General features: G+C 41.7%; 1 protein-coding gene across 3 annotated transcripts in view; it reads right to left on the reverse strand.

Annotated features, from left to right (window-relative positions):
* The window catches only part of PLPPR1 (phospholipid phosphatase related 1), a 137094-nt gene that overhangs the window by 62002 nt on the left and 54464 nt on the right, over positions 1-20628 (reverse strand). For all 3 annotated transcript variants that reach the window (XM_054186304.1, XM_054186303.1, XM_054186305.1), the window contains one exon: positions 9928-10036. In XM_054186304.1, coding sequence (XP_054042279.1) covers positions 9928-9990 — 63 coding nt within the window. In that variant the 5' untranslated portion in view covers positions 9991-10036. The remainder of the gene's footprint in view (positions 1-9927; positions 10037-20628) is intronic.

Raw genomic sequence — 20628 nt, forward strand, 5'->3', positions numbered from 1 at the left:
ATTTCCAAGCTGCTTTAATCTTATTGCAGCATATTTTTGGTAGACCTCATCAATAATTACTGTAGAATCATAAAAAGTTAATAATGCTGTAGAATTATAAAAAGTTAATAAATGATTCAAACTTATTTTAAACTAGTAATAGCCTGTCCCCCTCATGTCCTATTATGTGGGTTCTCCTATTCATCTGCTCATGTGATGAGTTTGTAAAGGGAACGACATAAGAAAGAAGTGTGTGTAGCAGGGTTTTGGGGCGTGTTTAAAAATTTTGGGGCAAAACAGCCTGTCTCTTTGCACTGACCCTCTGCAAACACGCAGAGTCTTTGCTGCAAGGCTGCTAGAGACCATAGGCAGCCATGGGACACTAGCTATGTCTAGTCTGATGCAGATCTTAATCCCAGTGAGTACCATAAACACATCACCCAGAAGTAAGAGTTACAGACGGTTATGAACAGCCATTTGGTTTCTTGAACTCTGTAGCAACTCTTTAAAAAATCTGTGCTTAGTAAAATATTGATTAATCATTCATCTAACAAGCGTTTCTAAAAATCCATCTGCAAGAGAAATCTTGACCATTAAATCACTTTGTTTCAAGATGAAGATGCATCTTTATTCCTGGCTCTTTAACTTAAAAATGCAGTGATCCAGGAAGAGCTAATACAATTTATCATTATATATTTATACCAAAGTCACAGACACCCTAAATCTTAGGAAGCCTGAACTTCTGAAACAGAAGTATTGTTTTAGACATGGCAGCAAGCTGGAAGATAACGTGAAGATTCATGAACTCTGAAAATGAAGGTCAATCTCAAATGATTGTTGTAAGCAATCATCATCACGGGTCATGATTTCACGTGGCTTAAGACTTGAGTGCCCACGGAGCATCATGTGCACAAGACGTAACAACTTTCGGAACATTGCTTCCTGGCAATACCACTCCACCACATAGTTCCTGCAAACACAGTTTTCATACAGTCACTTCAACAGCCCCACTGAGTTCGCGGCTGTGAACAAATATACGACACATGCCAAATCACCTGTCTGAGAGGGTATGCGAACGGACTTTAGGAATGTGATCTGAGAACTACTTGTGCTATATCCAATACCGCACAGAAACTCCTGGTGAAATACACCACTGAAATGCAGCGTGACTATAAGGAAATGTATCAGAGGAAAAAAGGTCTAGTGCCAAAATGCTGGGATGCGGGGGTGGGCAGAGGGGAAGTAGCTGGCCTCCATTCAGACTGCCCCAGAAGTCACGAAATAAATCATTACATGTGAGGTGCACCAGCCAAGTGAGTTAGAAATATGGAAACATGCAATACAATTTCTCCAGAAAGTTGTATTTTATTTGTTACCATATTCTGCTGCATTCATTTTGTGTTACTTACATGCTAGTAACTGGATTATCCATTTCTGCTTTGGAGGGAGAAGATACCACAATTTAGAAGCTATTTGCTTCCCACACAAGGGCATCAAAATGTTCTGTCAGCAGCTTGGGGAAGTTCCAGGTTGGTGCAATACGTTAGGTTTGTAAAGGAAGCACAAGACTTGACAGACTAATTCCTAGAGCTGGTCTGGAAACTTTGCTGGAATTTCTAGAGAGCAGGAAATGCTGATATTCTTTAACAGCTAAATCACTTGTATGAATCTGTTTGCTGTAAGACTGATCTTGATGACTTCACTCTTGTAACATTGCTAAAACAAAACCTTCCTTTTCAACATCTTGAGTGGCTGCTCAGGAGCCAGAAATCAAGTCCTTTGCATGCCTGATGGAATTGGATGTGATGCTTAGAGAGACCCATTTTACTTTTGAGAAATTCTCCAGATGTCAAAACCACTGTCAAAAAGTTCGAGTGGGTTTGATACCCCAAAATGTGCTCTCAGCATCTTGTTTTGCTCTGATGTTTCTCAGATCTTTCCTACTTAGCAGTTCTGGGAAGGCTTGATTGTTGTATTTAGGGTTACTCAGTATGAATTTGTGAGTCCCTATTCATTCCATTCCACCCTTTTTAAAACCTCAGGTAGCTTATGAAAATTAAGTATCATGTTAAATAAACCCAGTGACATTCCTACAGACCACAGAAAAAATGTACGTTCACAGATGCAGACCAGAGGCAATGGTGCAGTTGTGTCACAGAGGAGCCCATAATATGATAACCACCTGCAATGACCTCCAAATTATCTGAGCAAATAAATAGCGCAACATTGTGTGCAGAGGAGAGAAAATATAAAAATCCCTCAGGCCTTTGAAGTATGCAAACAAACAAAAAGTAACACATCACCTGCTCTACCATAACCTGCAAACCCCATAAAATTCTAAGTATACTTCTGAAAAGAAAGGAGGGAAAACTTCAGCAGTAATTTTCATAGACAATATCACTCTGTTCCTATAGGGAGATACCTGCCCATGCTACATATTATGTCATATGTATTTTCACAATGCTATCTATTTTAAGCCTAATTAAAGTTGCCCAGTCATTGCTGGAAACACCTTCCATCTTAGAAGGCTTTAAACATGGCTTGCAGAGTTCTGCACATATAATACAGAAAACTTGCATGCATGGTGCCTGGTTTTATAACCAATTTTCTTACAATCTCTATACAATCAATTCTGATTGCTAGTTTTTCTAGCAGTAATCTATTAAAGCTATCTGATTTTTTTGTTTTGGTTTTTTTTTTTTAACTTAAAATTGACAAAATGGATTTCTACTTAAAAAACTAAGCAAATTGAATCTTGCTAACTGCTGTGTAACTAAAAAAAAACACAATTCCTTCTCTTACAAACCTCGTTATATACACCAACATATTAGAAATTGAAGTAGTTCTCAAAAGCGTTGGCTAATTTCAGGGCACAGTGAAACAGATAAAGCAGTATGTTCACAACCTTTTTCTCTACTACAAAATGCATTTTTTTAATTACTCATAGAGACAAAGAATTTCTGATACCTTTAATCTCTTCCTCGAAAACTGCATCAAATTCATTGGTGCAAACCCTGAGATGGCATTCAGTCTGTCAAAGGGATTATTTGCAATGGGAAATTTTCAGGATAAAAAGGGAGGATATAAAATAGGGTTCACGTGCCTGCAAGCAACAATACAATCCTTCTTTCATTTATGTTTTAAAGAAAAATGCAGTAAAACAGCTACTCCCTCTTGGGCAGTCCCTTAATGTTAATTTTAAAACGTCCTCAAGAAGCTGAGGAGAATCAGATAGCAATCTGCTTTTTTCCAGAGTGCCCATTTCGGCCACGAGTTTTCTGTGCTTTTCACCTAATTGTGAAACACCTAGAAGGATTATAATCTCAAAAAAAAAGAGAAAGTTTTGGTTTATAATCGGGTAATATGAAAGCTGCCTAGCAATTAAAAACAACTGATCCAACATTCAGGAGACACCTTATTCACTGAGGTTAAGCCAGTTTTACAATATGGAGTTATTCAATCATCAGGAACAAAGGAGGTATGTGGTGGAGAGACAAAGAAAGCGAACAACGAGGAATGACTGGCAAATGGGGAACACAAAGGCACATTTAGAAAGAGCAACAAACAGATATATATGCTGACAGAGTAATATAAGAAACAATGAACCCCCAGAAACAGAAGTGACGGAAGCATGGGGATTATGCAGAAACATCTCCCTGCTACGAGAGAATCTCCTCCGAATTTGCACAGCATCTGTCGCCATCAGTTCACACGGTGGGTCTAACGGGAGGATCTAATGACAGGCCGTTTATACAACACCAGCACATGACACGTTCCTCGGGGCGCTGCGTCCTCGTGGCATCACCCCAGCGGAGCAGCACAGCTCCACGGCGTGCATCCACTGCATAGATGGAGAAACGAGGCACGGGGCTTTAAATAGCGACCTGCGAGACACCTATAGTGAGAGAAAGGACTGAGCCAGCACACACAAACTGCTGGAAAATCCTTCTTTTCTGCCTCAGCAGGAAGCAAAATAAAAAAGCCCCACATGGTAGACTGCTACCGAAGTCAGTCACCATTGCAACTATTTGGAAGTTAGTTCAACTTGGGATGTCTTTTTAGTTAATGTCTGTATTAAAATCTGCCTGGGGGGTTTTTGGCATTTTCTAGGAGAACTGGACATTACCTTGCCAAAATTAAAACACTTTGCATATCCAAAACTGCGGTCCTATGTCAGTAGGTCCTTTATGCAATTTTAATCGCATCATTAAAGCTCTAATGCAATCAGCAAGTTTTTCTTATGAGAGAAGTGACTTTTTTTTAAAGAAACCCAAATAGAAAGTCAGTCCCAATACATGTGATGCCTCTTAGAAATGTTGCTTTGAGGACCACAGCACACAGAAAAAGACACTTCACGCTCCCCAATCACTGCTCACAATTAGAGGGCACCAAGCAGTATGCCCAAATGTGCAAAATCTTCTGAGTTTTCAGAAGGCCTAAACAAAAATTAGAATAAAAGAAGTGTCACATCTGTCATGACTGTTCTAAATTCACTCATTTTTCATAGCTCCCTAAACCCCGCTGTGATGCTGATGACAAACAGGAGTTCAAGAGGCACTTGTCTCACTTACACAAATGATTTCAGTATTGCAGAAATTCTCCTGTTAAAGAGTAATTCAGCTGTTGGCTTGACTACGTGAAATACTCACAGGAAAATGCAGGCAGGCAGAGAAAGAATGCTTTCCTTCTGTGCTTTTGTAAGTTGAAAGGGTTTTCTTTTTTAATTATGTTTGAACTGATATTTGAAGATGATTCAATCTGTCCAGAACTAAAATAGCAAAGAGTAAAGGAAAATTTACCCCATGGTTGTAGAAACAGAGACCCTATGGGTCTGTAACATACCTGCAGTTCAAATCAAATAAATGTAAGACTAGATCTTTGTATTTTGCAGAATTTTCCTTCTATTCATGAGGGAGAAGGGGAGAAGAATTTTTCTTACAAAATCTTCAGTTCTTTGCAACGTGCTATATATCGAGCTGTCACGAAGAAACAGTTTCCACTATGCCTGCAAAAGCTTTCCTGAGGGCAGAATAATGGATTTAGCGTGAAAAAGTAGGATCTTCAGATTACAGAATTTGAAAGATATCCAGTGTTTTAAGTTTTAATGGTGTTGCTTATTTGAGTCTGCCCCTGCTACCTTGTCAATGTCAGGATTACAATAATCTACAATAAAGCACAATGTGGCACATACATCAGTCATATTAAAGTCACTTGCTATTCAGTAACTCTTTGATCAGTTTAAGACAATTTAATTAAATCTGGTACTAGAAAGTTGCAGTGTTTTCATCTGCAAAGACACACCTCAGATGTGCCTGACTCCTTTAGAAATAAATGTACTTGAAAATAAATCATCGGGTAACTCACACCCTGAAACAACTCAAGCCCTCAGACCAGCACTTGCAGTGTGAGAAGAAAGAGGGGGGAAAAAGGAAGTAGAATGCACCACATCAGCACAAATTCCCGAATAAATTTCTCCTTTTATTATCTAGAGAGCCATTATGGTCCTAACTGCTGTTGACTCAGAAGAGATGAGAAGGTTCTCCTTGGAGGAAAAAGAAGAAGTGTTGCTTGCTTATTGCTTCTTTAAAAACTACCACTCGAACAGGCACAATGCCTCAAAAGTTGTTCACATGCTCTCCCCCTGAAGTCACATACAGTTGTGGCGATGCCATTTACTCACAGTATGTAACTACCCTTCCAACATCTATTAGAAAATGCAATTATCACCCCACATGACACTTCCTGTCACTAATGATAAGAATCAAATACACTGCAAAAGCAAGTAAAATCCCATAGACCCACTAAATTCAAAGCCAGGTTGTACTTAGCATCCCTACACCCCTCTAGCATGAGTTTTGTCTTAGAAAATCAACACGTAAGATGGGATGAGGAAAGACAAACACCACGGGGCATGGAAAGCATGCTAGGTCAAGACCTCAGGGTAGCTCACCAGTCCCCTAGGAAAAGAACTGGGTATTGCACTTCTCCCACTGCCACACCTTTCGCTGCCTGCGACCAGTACACATGTGGATGTTACGTGGAAGGATGTAACTCAACATTCCTTGGACCAAACCTTGCAAAGCTGGTTGCAAAATAATGAGACAGCTGTGCTGAAGCATCAATAAAGATGGTTCTGATAGTGCTCCGCCATGCATCTCCCAGCAGGTGAAGGAGGGAGGCGATGCTCCACAAAGAGTTTTGACAACAAATGCCACCATAAGTCAAAAGTATGTGAAAAAAGAAGAATACGTGAGATCTTTTTTTACCTGTCATCCTAGATGCTGTTTCTCTTACTTTCCCTCATGCTTGCCTATAATACATAAGACCACTTCAGTAATCAGTCCTGGCCACCAACAAATCCTCAAACAGGCTGCTGTGCACTGTTTGCATTTGCTGGGACTTACCCAGGGCATGCCAACAGCTAGGAGCTCTATAGTCTTTGCTGCACTCTCTGGGTCCATCATTGACTCTGAAGGGCTCTGGAATTGGGCACCCTGCCCTTTGCGCTTGTATTTAACAACTGTCAGCAGCTAGCAGCATCAGTCCTTATGGACTCAACGGTCTGTGTGCTCAAAGCAGTGGCACATGACAGCTGAAGGAGGAACAAAATTGGACTCATCTTGTTGCAACCTCTTACATGCAAACTGAGGCTGGGGGAGACCCTTCTGAAGGGCCCTTTCGCTGATGCTGGCTGCAAGTAATGCTGAAACGAGGGGCAGTGAAAAGGAGAATATTAGTCTCCTGTACGTCCTAATTAATTGCTTAGGTGTTTAACAAAATGTAATATACCAAACCTTCACAGACATTTGGTGACAAATGCCAGACTGTAATGATACCTCTTATAATATGATAAAGAACCATCTAGAAAGCTGCCTGCATTATTTGGGAGAGGGACTCAGATTTGATAAGTGGCTAAAAATTAGTTTAATGATTCCCTATTTAGCCTTTAAATCTACTCATAATGTGACACTGTGTTTCTAATTAGAGACTGAAAATGTTGATTTAACATTTCTGTCATTACAGATTAGACATCATATGCTATCCCTGTATTATTAAAAAGTTCATATTTTGAACATAAAAAGGAATTTGTAGAGTCGGGCACAGGGTTGAAGTTTTTCTAATGAGCCATTCATCTTCAGGTCAGGTTTCATAATAACGAACTGTTACAAGTTAGTTGAGTGTGAGGAAAATGAAATGGAAAAAAATGTAAATGCGAATAACTGCTGAAATTAAAAGTGTCACATTTGTACAGACTGAAGCAGAATGGTATTTAAAATGTCCAAACTGTTTGTGACACCTCTTTTCTACCACTGCCATCACAACTTCTTTGAATACACACTGCATACTGGGCAGTTAGCAAATATCTACTGGCAGGTCATCTGACATGACAGTCAAGGCTCAGCATTTTGTTCTTAAGAACAAATATCTCAAAACTTTTAATCACGGGACCATGCTCCATGGAAGACAGTGGAGGAGGCAACATATTCTGGGTAACAGGTCTACAATAGTACTTACTGACCACCCCTTTTCCTACTCATGATCACCTAACATGTCTGCTGCCAGATGGTTTTTGCATGGAAAAATGTTATCAGGAAAGCAGGCAACGTTATTTTTCGCTGTCCTGCATGCACCTTTGGCAACTGCAGCAAGGTGTCACACAGCTAATCAGTTCTCATGGTGGCTTCAAAGCTACAAAAATAGGGCTCATCCTAACCCAGGTGATCCAGCCCAGGGCTTCGTGTCTGGGGTAGCTCATCTACAAAGCACTTTCCTTAGCCTCAGAAGCATGGCAGTAGGAAAATAAACACATCTTCCGTGTGCCTTAAGATTTACAGGGACTTTTCAGACTGAATGGCTACTATCAATCATCTCTGCATTCCCAGCAGGAAATTAGATTTCCAGTTTTCAACGCTACAGTGCTTGACACAAGTCTATGAATTTGTAGTTCCAGTAGGGCTCCATTAAAAATCCATACTGTGGACAAAGAGGGGAAGAAATACGTGTTTTCATCAAATGTAGCAGAGAGAACATCTTTTCAGTAGCTACGTCTCTGCTTTTGACCGATTTTTAATTTAAACTGATTGTGTTTCAATCAGCAAGGCAAGTATATGAAAGGACAAGGAAAGTACACCTGGGGACAAAAAAATTCTTTTCTCTTCCTCCTGCAATAAGATTTATTCTTATATTCAGGTCAGTCTTGTCTACAGGAAGGACAATTTATATCTCTGTCATAGGCTGCCAACCAGGCTCATCATTGATACATTTAGAGGACTAAAAATCTTCAGGGCTGCTTGTTTAAGCAATAAATTTGAGACATCTCATTCCTGAAGGTGTTTATTTGGTTCCTTCTGAGTTTACTGCCGTTTTTTCTCCCATTTTTAACCCTTCTTTCTCTATCTGGGATAAAGCAGTAACCCATTTTCCCAGTCACAACAGCCCCTCAGCTTCCCCAGAGATTCCCCAGGAGGCTGGACAAATCACTGACAAATCACTGCGAAGCACTGCGAGGCTCAGCCACCTCGCCACACTGGTGTCTGACACAGCAGCAGACGGGAAGGCCCTGCGCCAAATTTTACAAGTGGCTGTATTACAATTTTCCTCTGTCCTCATCTTCCAACCAGTCAGATTCCTCCTGCAAGGGAGGCCCATGCAAGTCAAAAGGAAAACTACTACTTACATTAGATTAATCACCCAGGAATCATCTGACTCTGTTTTAGGGGCTAAGGTGGTAGTTCAGAAAGTAGAGAGTGCATGTCAGGGAACTGTATTTCCTGGCTGGAGAAAACACTGTGAGGAGGGGACTCCAGGTGAGCAAGGCTTAGAGAAGTCACCACGTGCCATTCCCATGTCCCCAGGGAAAGGTCGGCGCTCAGGAGCTCTGGAAAGCAACCACTCACTGTGCCCACTACACCTGCGGCTGCAGCATACTCAAACCTTTCCAAGATTTCAGTGGAAATGGGATAAGTCTTACATAACACCCAGCATTACAATTAGCCTTTTGACTGTGGTTAGCGCGTCTGTTGTGGAAGAGCGCAAGTCACCTCATAATTTGGGCCAAAGAGTGAATATTGCTTCCATGCTGCATCAGACAGGTGGCTCTGAAGATGGTCAGTCACAGGCAGTTATCTCCTTTTCACCACCTAAATTTGATGGAAGCCTTCATCCTCCTTGGAAACTCGGAGTTGCCCCCCTTGTCAAGAAAACCATCCCAGTCTTATAAACACCAGTTGAACATTCATTGATTTGGATAATGATTTTGGTCAGACTGTCAGTATTAGGGTAAAACCACAAAAAACCCCAATTTGTACAGGGTAAAATTATAAACCCATTTTAAAAAAAACACACTACCCTTAACAAAGAAGTAGAGCCATACTCCACTGGGGGAACAACCACTCCTTAACTTCACTGCTAGTCAGTTCACAGTCCTTGTACCAGCCAAGCTCCATCATCACGCTTAAAGGACAGGCATGCTTCATCTGAATTTTATGTTGCCTCTGAACAGAAATCAGAGCTGAGTGTTGCTTCCTGAGCCTATGAACGATCAGACTGTGAGATCAGACATTTCCTTAAACAAGGTCTAGTCCTTACGCGCAGCAAGATGGATACAGGTCTGAGGAAAAATGGGAAGATGAGCATTCACCTGCTGCTGACCTACACCTGCAGCTACTGCCCGTTCCCTGCCCAATACCACACGATTAGCTCGCAAAGCAGGTAGAAACAAGTCTTGAAAACACAGCGTCTACTTGTTCTTGCGTGTTGGTACCTAAGATCTGGCTAACTCATGCAGGACTGTTTTCAGGAAGCCTTGAAGGCACCGAGTATGAAGATGGATATTCATGTTATCAAGAAAGCATTCTTCCTTACAAACAAAATGGCCAACAAATTACTTAATTCCTGCAGGGCAGAGCTGCCTTCTATGTAGGCTTGGCAACTGAATGCTGTACTCACCTCAACAAAGATGAAGCAGGGGATGATGGAGTAACTTCTCTGGGTATTGTTTCCTAAAGCCATTTCTCATCACACTTCTTGGGGAGGCACTATTCAAAAAGTTATTATCCTGAAAAAGAAAAGAAAAAGGTACATCAGGATGTTTCCCTTTTTTGCAAACTCACCATTTAACACAACGTGGTTCATAACATGGAACACTGACATACTGGACCAGGGAAACAGATTAAAAAGAACATCGAGGTCTAACTTGTGGCCGTACAAAATAACCTAAGAAGACACTCCCTTTGCAGCACAAAAGCAAGAGACAGACACAGTTTACAACATACGACATCTGCAGAGGAAAGAGTGATAAGGAATACATCTGTTTTCCTTAATTACAATCCACTCCCAAACAAAGGCTTCTTCCCCAGGACTGTAAAGTCACATTTTCAGCCCACTGTCCTGCCTACAGTGTGTCGTTAAATCAAGGGGTTCTGGTAATTGACTGGTGAACTTGTACTTTAAAAGACACACTTATAGTACGTTAATTGTACACATGATCAAAATGTTTATCTGCATGACGTGTGACCTGCTCAAGACGACAGCATGTTTTACGCCCAAAAAAACCCTAACAAGAAAATACAACAAAAATGCAATGAAGGGCTGGGCCCTTGTTGCAAAGCCTTTCCAGCCTGCTATAAATTCGTACACTAACCCACAAAACCCTACCTACTTACCATTAATTTGGGCTATTCTAATTAACATAACCTTACAACGCTCTGTGCCAAGACACTTAATCTCTTTACAGCACAGAATGTAGGAAAGGAGAGAAGACGACTAATGTGGAGAATTTTTACTGAGAGAGCATGGGCTTTTCTGTATGCATGAGGTAACACGTCAAGAAGCGAAGTCTGGCTTAAATGATTTTAGGGAGGGAGGGGAACAGGCTAGCAGGGAGGAGGGGGCAGGAGCACGTAGCTCAGAGCTGCCAGGTGCATTGAGACACAGAAGAGAATGGAAATCCTTCGCTACTAATTTTAACGTGAACACATCAAGCAAGAGCACAGATTCGGGTGGGCCTGACCTCACTTCCAACCCTCACGCAGAGACCCCTGCCGCGATCACAAGTGTCTCCCCGGGGCGGGGCAGGGAGGAAGCAGGTGAAAGCCGCTGTGTTCTCCAGAGGATGCTTTTCACAATGTTTTTCCCCGGCTCTTTGACCTCACTGGCATCTGGGTGGCAATTCAGGCCTTGGCATATGGAGCCTGTGAGGTTCACGACAGGGTCAGCGCTTTCTCACCAGCTCTCAGCAGGATGACTGGAAGAAATACTATTATCAGAGCATGGGGGTCAGCAGAGGTTAGCAAACCTGACAGAGGAGCTGGATCGGCTGCCAGTGCGTGCCACCTGCACCATGATGCGGGCTCCTGTCTTGCCACCTACGGATTACTTAATGTACTTCTTATCTCAGCTCTTCACAATTCAACCCAAAGCTGTAAAATACACAATGTATATGGCGGTTTTGGTAATACGGTTTTAGGCACCACCCAGCTATAGAGACTCTGACAGTGATCCTGTGTCAGAACAGCTTCTAACTATTAGCTGCTGAAAAATGCAGTTCCAGGCCAAACAAAATACTCAAGAAATGTTACCTGTGACACGCTTCAGACACTCCCATCCTACACTGCATCCCAGTTCTGAAATACAAATATTCTGGATTTTCAAAATGCCTGCTTTTCCAAACATACTTCAACTTTACTTAGGAGATAAAATGGGATTTATCTTACAGGCCAGTGTCATTGTTTTAAAAATAAGACAAGCTAATCCAACCCCATTTGGGCTGTGGAAAAAAATTCCAATCATTCATTTTTTAACAACATTTTTCATACTGCTGGCTCTTGTGCCACGTGGCCCTCCCTTTAACTTGCCAAACACATGGTGCCTCGTAGAATAGTAGGTTAAAGAGTTAGAGCAGCTTACAGAGCATTATATCACTAAACTCCTTTTGTATCCTGGAGATACACTGTCAGCACCTTTTTTGCAAATCCTGTTTTTCAAATGGCTTAGTGTAAAGATGTTAATACCTCAGCACCTTCATGAATGCTTTCCCAGATCAAGCTTAGAAATAACCAAGATCTTCCATAACACTCTCTTGTAACTTCAAGCCATGCCTTCAGTTCCAACTGCTGTGACTGCTGTCTGTTCCTAACCAAAGCAGAGGGCTGCAAGGCAACCCAAGAATTTAAGAAACGTTCTCAAGAGACAACTGAAAGCAACTGCACAGGCGATCAAAGAAGCTGAGGGTTCTTAGTAGTCATATAAACCTGCCTAATTTAATGCTAGGGGACTCCTGATGCCATAAATATGTATTGCTATCTCTGTTCTTTTAAGCTTATTGTGCACCACGGGTTTAAAAAACTCCATTGCCTATGGGAGAGCATTTTACATGTCAGCTTCTCTCCCATGTGATGACACATTTGTGTCAGACATAAGTAGTAAGAGACCAAATAGTAGCCTGATCAGGCCAGCTAATTCCCAGATTGTGGGAAAACTTTCAGCTAGCCTGTGCTTGTCATAGCAGGTCTTTTCATCAGCTCACTCGACAGAAGAGGAAAGGGGAGGAACAGTGTGCTCTTGGTGGGAGCACCATCTTTTGTCTCTCTCCAGCTGGCAATGTGGCCTCTGGGGACACAGACAGCAAAACACAGATTACAGCAATCCCTACATGCTTCAGTCTGCAGAGCCGTCAGAGATAACCCACTTTTGCCCAAAGAATTGGGGAATCGTAATAAGATGTAAAACAAGTGTTTAGTGACAGCCCTGTTTTATAATCCATGAAGATCTCTGCATTGAACAAATACGCCCAGAGAAAAGCCTCCGACCATGGCAACTGCAAGTAACAGCTCCAGTATCAGCATCTGGTATTGCCTTCTGCATTTTTTATTTTTATCAATTTGACTCAATTGTTAAGGAAATCGTGTTAGCAAAACAATAAGATGCTTTGTAGATCCCACTAGCTGTGACCTTTTAAGGCCTACTACGTGAGCGCTGCCTGACAGTGGAATTGGTCAAACCTATTCTAACTAATTAGGGACCACTGTAGAGGGAATATTAATAATCTGGAGCTCTGGTACGATGAGGTGCCTCTACTCTTTAAACAATATATGTATTTGTATAATACAACATTTGTGAATTAACTATCATTAGTTAGTTCTCATCTTGCTCAGTGTACCCCACATGTGTTTTCAGAAAGGCCCTGAACTACAGCGTAGGAGGTTATTGTCTGACATCTCCTGGGAGAACAAGCGAAGACACAGAATATACATAAGTGAATTGAAAATTAACTAAAAAGGACAGCAAAGAAAAAAAAGAATTCAAGCTGAAGAAGCTGAATTCTTGCCGCAGGGATCCATCCAGGGGAAAAAAGAAGAATGAGAGTCAAAGAGTGGAGGAAAGAAGAATGTGCTAAAAATAGGTATTTTCTTACAGGTTACTAACCAGCAGAAGAATTTCTAAAAGCCCCATTCAGGTATGTTCTAAAGCTTTTCATTTGAGCGCGTGGCAGACAGCAAAAAGGACATATCTAGGACAAACTAGCATTTGCTAAGCCTTTATAGTATAGCTCCTGCCGCAGACACAGCACAGCTAATCATTATTCTGGGTTATCAGCACTCAAACCAATTAATCCCTTGTCCGTTCCTCAGGAGACAGTGGTCACCCTCATGTTTTTTAAACTATGTCCTTCATAGGTGAGAAAAGGAGATGAACGTTATGGCTTTACATATTGCTACAGTGGATATCTGGGCACCTGCAGAAAATAATAAAATCAACCATCCAGAGAAAAGCTAAAAGGCAACGTTTATCATAGTTTTTAACCTATGTCTCATTTAAGCAATACCAATGCAGGTTTCTTTTGCCATTATCTCAGAGACTGCCAGCCTGAAAGGCAGCAGGACGGGGAACTGCTGGAGAGGGTACAGCAAAGGGCTGCCGAGATGATTAGGGGACTGGAACACCTCTCTTATGAAGAAAGGCTGAGGGATTCGGGTCTTTTTAGTCTGGAAAAAAGATGACTGAGGGGGATCTTATCAATGCTTATAAATATCTAAAGGGTGGGTGTCAGGAGGATGGGGCCAGGCTCTTTTCAGTGGTGCCCGAGGACAGGACAAGGGGTAACGGGCACAAACTTGAGCATAGGAAGTTCCACCTAAACATGAGGAGGAACTTCTTTCCTTTGAGGGTGGCAGAGCCCTGGCACAGGCTGCCCAGAGAGGTGGTGGAGTCTCCGTCTCTGGAGACATTCAAAACCCACCTGGACGCGTTCCTGTGCAACCTGCTCTGGGTGACCCTGCTCTGGCAGGGGGTTGGACTAGATGATCTCCAGAGGTCCCTTCCAACCCCAGCCATTCTGTGGTTCTGTGAACTGCTGCACAGACCAAGACACCAACACACCTGGGCAGGACATCACTTCACTGCAGAATCCCAAATCTGCTCAGACCAGATGTGAGGAGGAAAACCACTGATTGTTTGGTACCAGGATGTGATGCAGGCACAAAAAAAACCCCTGATTGCCCTGCCCCTCTTCATCTACCAGTTTCATGATCTTTCAGCAGCAACTAACAATCTGTTTCAAAATAAAATGTAAATGATAGGAGGAGCACAACTGTGGTATTTCTGTAACAATGTTAAAGACACTTAAAATGCAAGCATTCCCTCATTTGTAAATTAGTTTAACCTTGCATTAACAATTTGCAACCCTCTGTTGGCAATTGGCTTCAAATTATAAAGATCTGCCTTCTCATTAAAATAAGAATTCTGTTTACTAATGAAAAAAAAATCACTAAAACTTCTGCACCAGTCCATCAAGGATCGATTCGTCAAACCTCCCTTCAATTAAGAAAACAAATTCAAACTAATGCCACTGCTGAAGATTGTTATCCAAGCTTTTGCACAGAACTGTATCATTATAACCATTCTTTATTACACGAGCTCTTACAGATCTCATTCTAAAGCAGAGTCCTCTATTTCCTGTGGGGGAAACAAAGCCAGAAAGAGTTGAAGCAATTTGCCAGACATCACACAATGACTCAATGTCTAGGCTGAAGAAAGACATATTATTCTCAGACTCCTGTCGAGTGCTCTATCCACTTGACTATACAATCTCTGCACTTGAAATGGACTTGCTAATTCCCGCACGAGAACAACGCAGCTCTCATTGCACGTTTAAGTAACAGAGGTTTCTCTTAGCTTCCTACCGAAACTGCAACAGAATGCACACCACGACTCCACAGAAGCACCGATCAAACATGCATCAAGACGCGACCAAGCCTCGCATCCTCTCTGTACCTTCACGCCTGCCATGTCCAAAAAGGAACACACACCTAAACTTGAACAGGTCGCAAGAAGATAACAAAGGGTTTAAAAAATGTCTTTCCCAAAGCTCTTTTCCACATAAACCTAACCAACGCATACAGAAGGGCCTCAGGAATCAGAGGTAAGATTTTCCTGCAAAAAGCAATCATGGCTATTTAATGTTTTCCTGGCTAAATTACAGACATTTTTAGTGTTTTCAAAGTAATCAGAAACACTGAGGAGAAGCATGAATTGTTCCAAAATCTAAATTGTGTGAGGAAAGGTCCAAAATGACATTGTAGCATAATGACCTGCTTGTGATTTGGCTTGCCTGCCTTGCATCTGAACACACTGCTTGGTATTATCGTGTAAGAATAGCAAAGCTAAGAAAACAGCACCACGTCTGCAAAAATTAGACGGTACCAGACAACTGGCACTCAGTTTGCTGTCTCAATGAGCCAAAACACACTGGTTTTGACCAACAAATGAGAAAGTTATCCTTTGGATCAGGTCTCCCTTGGTCTGTGGGAAAATGCATACACACAACAGAGCTTAGGCAAGAGGGAAGACACTCACCTAGCTCTGGCTTCCCATCATCAAAGAACTCTTCAGCCCATCCACCGTGAACTGGCAGGTGGTAGGGGTTGGAAAGGACCTCTGGAGATCACCTAGTCCAACCCCCTGCCAGAGCAGGGTCACCCAGAGCAGGTGGCACAGGAATGTGTCCAGGCGGGTTTTGAATGTCTCCAGAGACGGAGACTCCACCACCTCTCTGGGCAGCCTGTGCCAGTGCTCTGCCACCCTCAAAGGAAAGAAGTTCCTCCTCATGTTGAAATGGAACTTCCTATGCTCAAGTTTGTGCCCATTACCTCTTGCCACCAACACCACCATGGCCATCACACCAGGAACATGGTGTCAGACTGAGGACACCGTATGCCCAAACCCTGACTAACATGTTTGAGTCACACTTGATTTTTGGTTGTTAACTGACAAATTGCCTAGCAGCAGACTATAAACAAACGTGTGTTCTAAGTTTCAAGACCTGCCTCTTATCTGTCTCCCAGAGCTCTCCCATATCAGCAGCACGATTCCTATTTTCCAGTAACACTGAGGAGAGGAGCTGACAGATGAAGCAGGAGCTGAGTTTACTGGATCTAGATCTCATCACAGAATCAAATTTATTATAAATGTCCCTAACAGAATAAATGCCTAGCTTCTATTTAAGCTACGGCCATTCGAATAAATTGGCTTGTCAGTGAGTGTGCTTCTCACACATGTCTCCACAGACTCAATGACGAGAAACTAATTACATATCACTAATGACAGTAAAAGAACAAAAAATCTGCCACCAATACACAAAATGAACCCACACACATTCACCATCACAACAGACAATTTTGCAGCATTTGACTATTAAGCTGGAAAAACACTTTCTCTGATGAGAGCTCTCACCTTTTCCTGCTAGCACAGGTCACAGTTTAACATTTCTGCACTCGTACCAGCAAACCATTTTACAGCAAACAATGATACCTACATAATATAGTTCACTGCACATCTGAAATGATGATCCTCAATACAAACCCCACCTTGTTATGAATAAAGCTACATGAATAGCTATCTGGGTTCCTACACTATCCGTCTCTTAAAAATGTGTTGCTGAATCCCTGGTGGCAAAGCAGGATTTGATCCACAGAAGAACGTAATGCCAGAGATTTTTTAAGAATTCTGCTAGGGATGTCTTCCCTTGCTGCCCGCTTCATGTGGAAAATTATCCCGTGTCTGAGTGATAAGCAGCAGTATAAAAACTACCGACAGGCAGACTGATAAGGGATCTGCACCACTTACATCCTCAAGAGCATTCAAGTGTTACGTCGGCACGGCAGAGCCTCGAAACAACTTCTCACTGCAGGGAGGCAAGTGAAATCCCAGCGCCACAGCTGCTGCCGGCAAAATTTACACCCATGCGATTTGGCCAGAATTCCACAGATGTCGTCTAAGTAGAATCCAAAACATAACTGTTTAAGTAGCAAGTATATGCGTGCTAACATCCAGGAAGCCAAACAAAATGGCCACAAGCTTTATTTAGAACGACGTTACACCCACAAACCTTTCCTTGGTCTGAAAGTGTTACCGTGGTCGATCTGCTTCCTTTGGCAAGGCATTGAATTCCCTGCAAAAATGTTTGGTATATCACTAACTCAGCATTGCTTTGAATGATACATGCTGAAATGTGGTGTCACATCAGCAAAAACCATATGAATAAAAAGTTTAACTTGCTATGGCTGATAACGTTTCTCTCTTTCTTGCAAAAGGATTAGCAGTGCATGATAAAGGAAGAAGGAATCTGACGAGATTCATTAGGAAATTCTTTTAAAAAAGTAATAAGCCCTAAAAAAACTACCACCACCAAAACACTGAATTTATCCATGCAATTAACAAGAGTGATCCTGCTCCTAACTTCCATTTAACTCAAAAAAGCTAATTGTTCTAGCTCTTATTTGATCCCTTCAAACATTAATCTAAATGAAATAATTGTGCTTTATCTTGGGCAAAAGAGAAAGACTATTTGCGACCTTTACTCATCCACCTGAAGGCATGTCATCTTGATTTAGACTAATTAATTTGCCTTGTGAGCTTCTTTGAACAAATGCAAAAGGCAACCAGTCATTTCTTTTACTTCTAACTGGTTGAAACTCCATGTATCTTTAAGGACATTTATAGCAATAAAGTGGCAGGTGTGGTCAGCAATAAAGGAACAGTTCATAGACATAAGGGACTCTGAATTCCAGAGATTAGTAATACTATGAGTTTAATGAAAACACAACAGTCTATAGTTCCAAAAGCAACATATTCGAGATCCAGAACGGCAACTGGTTTAATTAACTAATCATGGCCTTGAGACACGGGTACTCTGTTTAGCTCAATGCTAAATCACCAGTCTTAAAATATTGTATAGAGTTCTAATTTCACTGTCTCATTTGCAGAACCTACGAAGAAAATGGTCAAGACCCCTTTTTATTTACAGCAGACAGTCTTGCAAGGCTCAGGCTGGAAACCAAATATTAAAGTATCACCTCCCTGATGTTTGGGATGCTATCATGAAGGGCTTGTTTACTGAGTTTCACTATTGCCTTTGGTGCCTCTCCACACAAAGCACAGACAGGTACTGAGGAAATTCTGGGCAGCTTCAAGCAGAAAAAATCAGAGCAGCCTTCTCCTCAGGCCCTTATCAGAGTTAACTGGTGGAAAACGAGGAAGACATCAAAGAGAAAGAAGAAAACAAAAGAAAACCTCCAGTTTTGGAACACTGGGCTGTGTAATACTAAGGGTAGCAATGCAACAGCACAGAGGAAAACTGGATGAGCTATGGAAAAACTGCTACAGGATGGAGGGCAGATGAGGAAAACAGACCATAGGCTTTGCGTGTGATGGGAAACCATACGACCGAAAATTTTGTCTACTTTAATAGAGGGATATCAATATAATAGATACTAGAGAACACTTCTCCCTTCCCCTCCCAAATTCCTCAGGGTTTTGCAGAAGAGATTTTAATATTAATTAAAATAATTTTATTTTAATGTTATTAAAATAATTAATTTTAATGTAAGGAAAATATTGTCCAAAGAAATTTCCCTCATTCAGATGAAAACTCGTACTTTACTCCAGAAAACTGCTAGTGTTGATTTTTTTTTTTCTTTTCAAAACATCCTTAGTTAATGGTCCTTCTGAAATCTGTTGAGCCACTAAAAAACCCAATCAGTTGCTTATGCATCTGCAAGAATAAAAAGTAACGGTTCTTTATTTGTAATACAGCTTCACAGCTATGCACAGAAAGAATTATGGGAATACCAATATTAAAAAATATAATTCAAAAATACATGCTGCATGGTCTTTTTGTATGCCATCCCTGCTGTGCCACCGATTCGCGCATTTGAGTGCAATCCCTGAGTTATGCCTTTTTTACTTGCAGGAGAAACTTGCCCTTTACTTGCAGAAGCAATGTCCTCTTTTTTATCTAAAGGAAGAGGCTCATGCAAAGTGCCAGATAATCTCAGGCTTCAGATGGAGACCTCCAAGGAAATTTCCAGACCCCGCTCCTCCCACTTTCCTGCTACGACAACTTAGGAAGCCAACGCTTCTGGAGAGTGTTCGTACAGAGCATAGTGTAAAGATAAAACAGTGGGAATATTGAGATGAGCTGAACAGAGTACAGCTATGTTCGACAGGGTGAGGGAAGGAAAATAGGGTGAGTAATATGTTTCTGTTTATTTCCAAGGTTTTTTTTTCACGCAATGAATGCTGCATTGAAAATTTCAACTCAAAATCATGGTGAGCCAACAGTAAACACTAGACGTGGAATGGGTGCGAGCCACTGGACTCTACACAGAAAAAAAATGCATTCATTTTGTCCCCTCTGGGCCAAGCAAGCAAAACTATGTGAGTATTGATTGCAAGCTGTAATATTATGAAAGTAAACAAGCAACTGCCTGACCACACTGTAGCCGTCGGTGATGAGATCCAGAGGCACAACCTCCTGCTCCCCTGATATTCTGGTATTCACACCAGCAGTGGAGCTGCCAGAGATACACAAGGACCACACGGACTCCCACCCCTACAAACTTGGCAGCAAGCTCGACCTTACGTACACATTTTATCGGTTCGCCTCATTTATAACATCACCTTCACCTTCAACCCTTGCAAGGACAAAGGATTTCTGGCATACCTGCTCTGGTCCCTCATACAAAACACCATCGTAGAAGCTCTCCTTAATAGCAAAAAAAAAAAAAAAAAAGAAAAAGGCGGGGGGAGAAAAATAGCCCCTAATTTTTTGCTTTCCCCTTTTTATCTCTGTGTCCATTATGTGGCCAAGGGAAGTAGGTATAACGCCTACAGGCTGAATTTGTCTAAAGACAGTGTTGCACTACAGCTCACGCAGTTTACGTGGGCCTCAGAAACACAACCTGGGTGGAAAGCCAAGAATTTAAGAACTTACTGTTAGACTACCCAACATCTTAGCAATCCAATACAATAGCTGTTATTAGTCCAGATCTATTTATTATCTTAAAAGAAAAGGAAAAAAAGAAAAAGAAAACTCAGCAAACTGCAACAAAAAACATTTCAAAATAGTCAGAAATCTTTAACAGACTTTGTAATACCTTTCCCTTCTCTGTGGTGTTACGCTCACCACAGACCCTGCCCTGAGTCCTGTGGGTGATGGCTTTAGTCTGGGATGGGAGAGAGGGTTATGGCAAGATGTCAACGTCCTGAGCTTTTCTCCGAGCGGAAGGCAGCGATGCTGAAGGTGGGAGCTTATTCCTTTTTAGTCAAGGATCCACTTGGGCTTTTTTACACACTTTCTAACATATCTTG

The sequence above is a fragment of the Rissa tridactyla genome, chromosome Z, assembly GCF_028500815.1.
Source record: "Rissa tridactyla isolate bRisTri1 chromosome Z, bRisTri1.patW.cur.20221130, whole genome shotgun sequence".
Taxonomy (NCBI): Eukaryota; Metazoa; Chordata; class Aves; order Charadriiformes; family Laridae; genus Rissa; species Rissa tridactyla.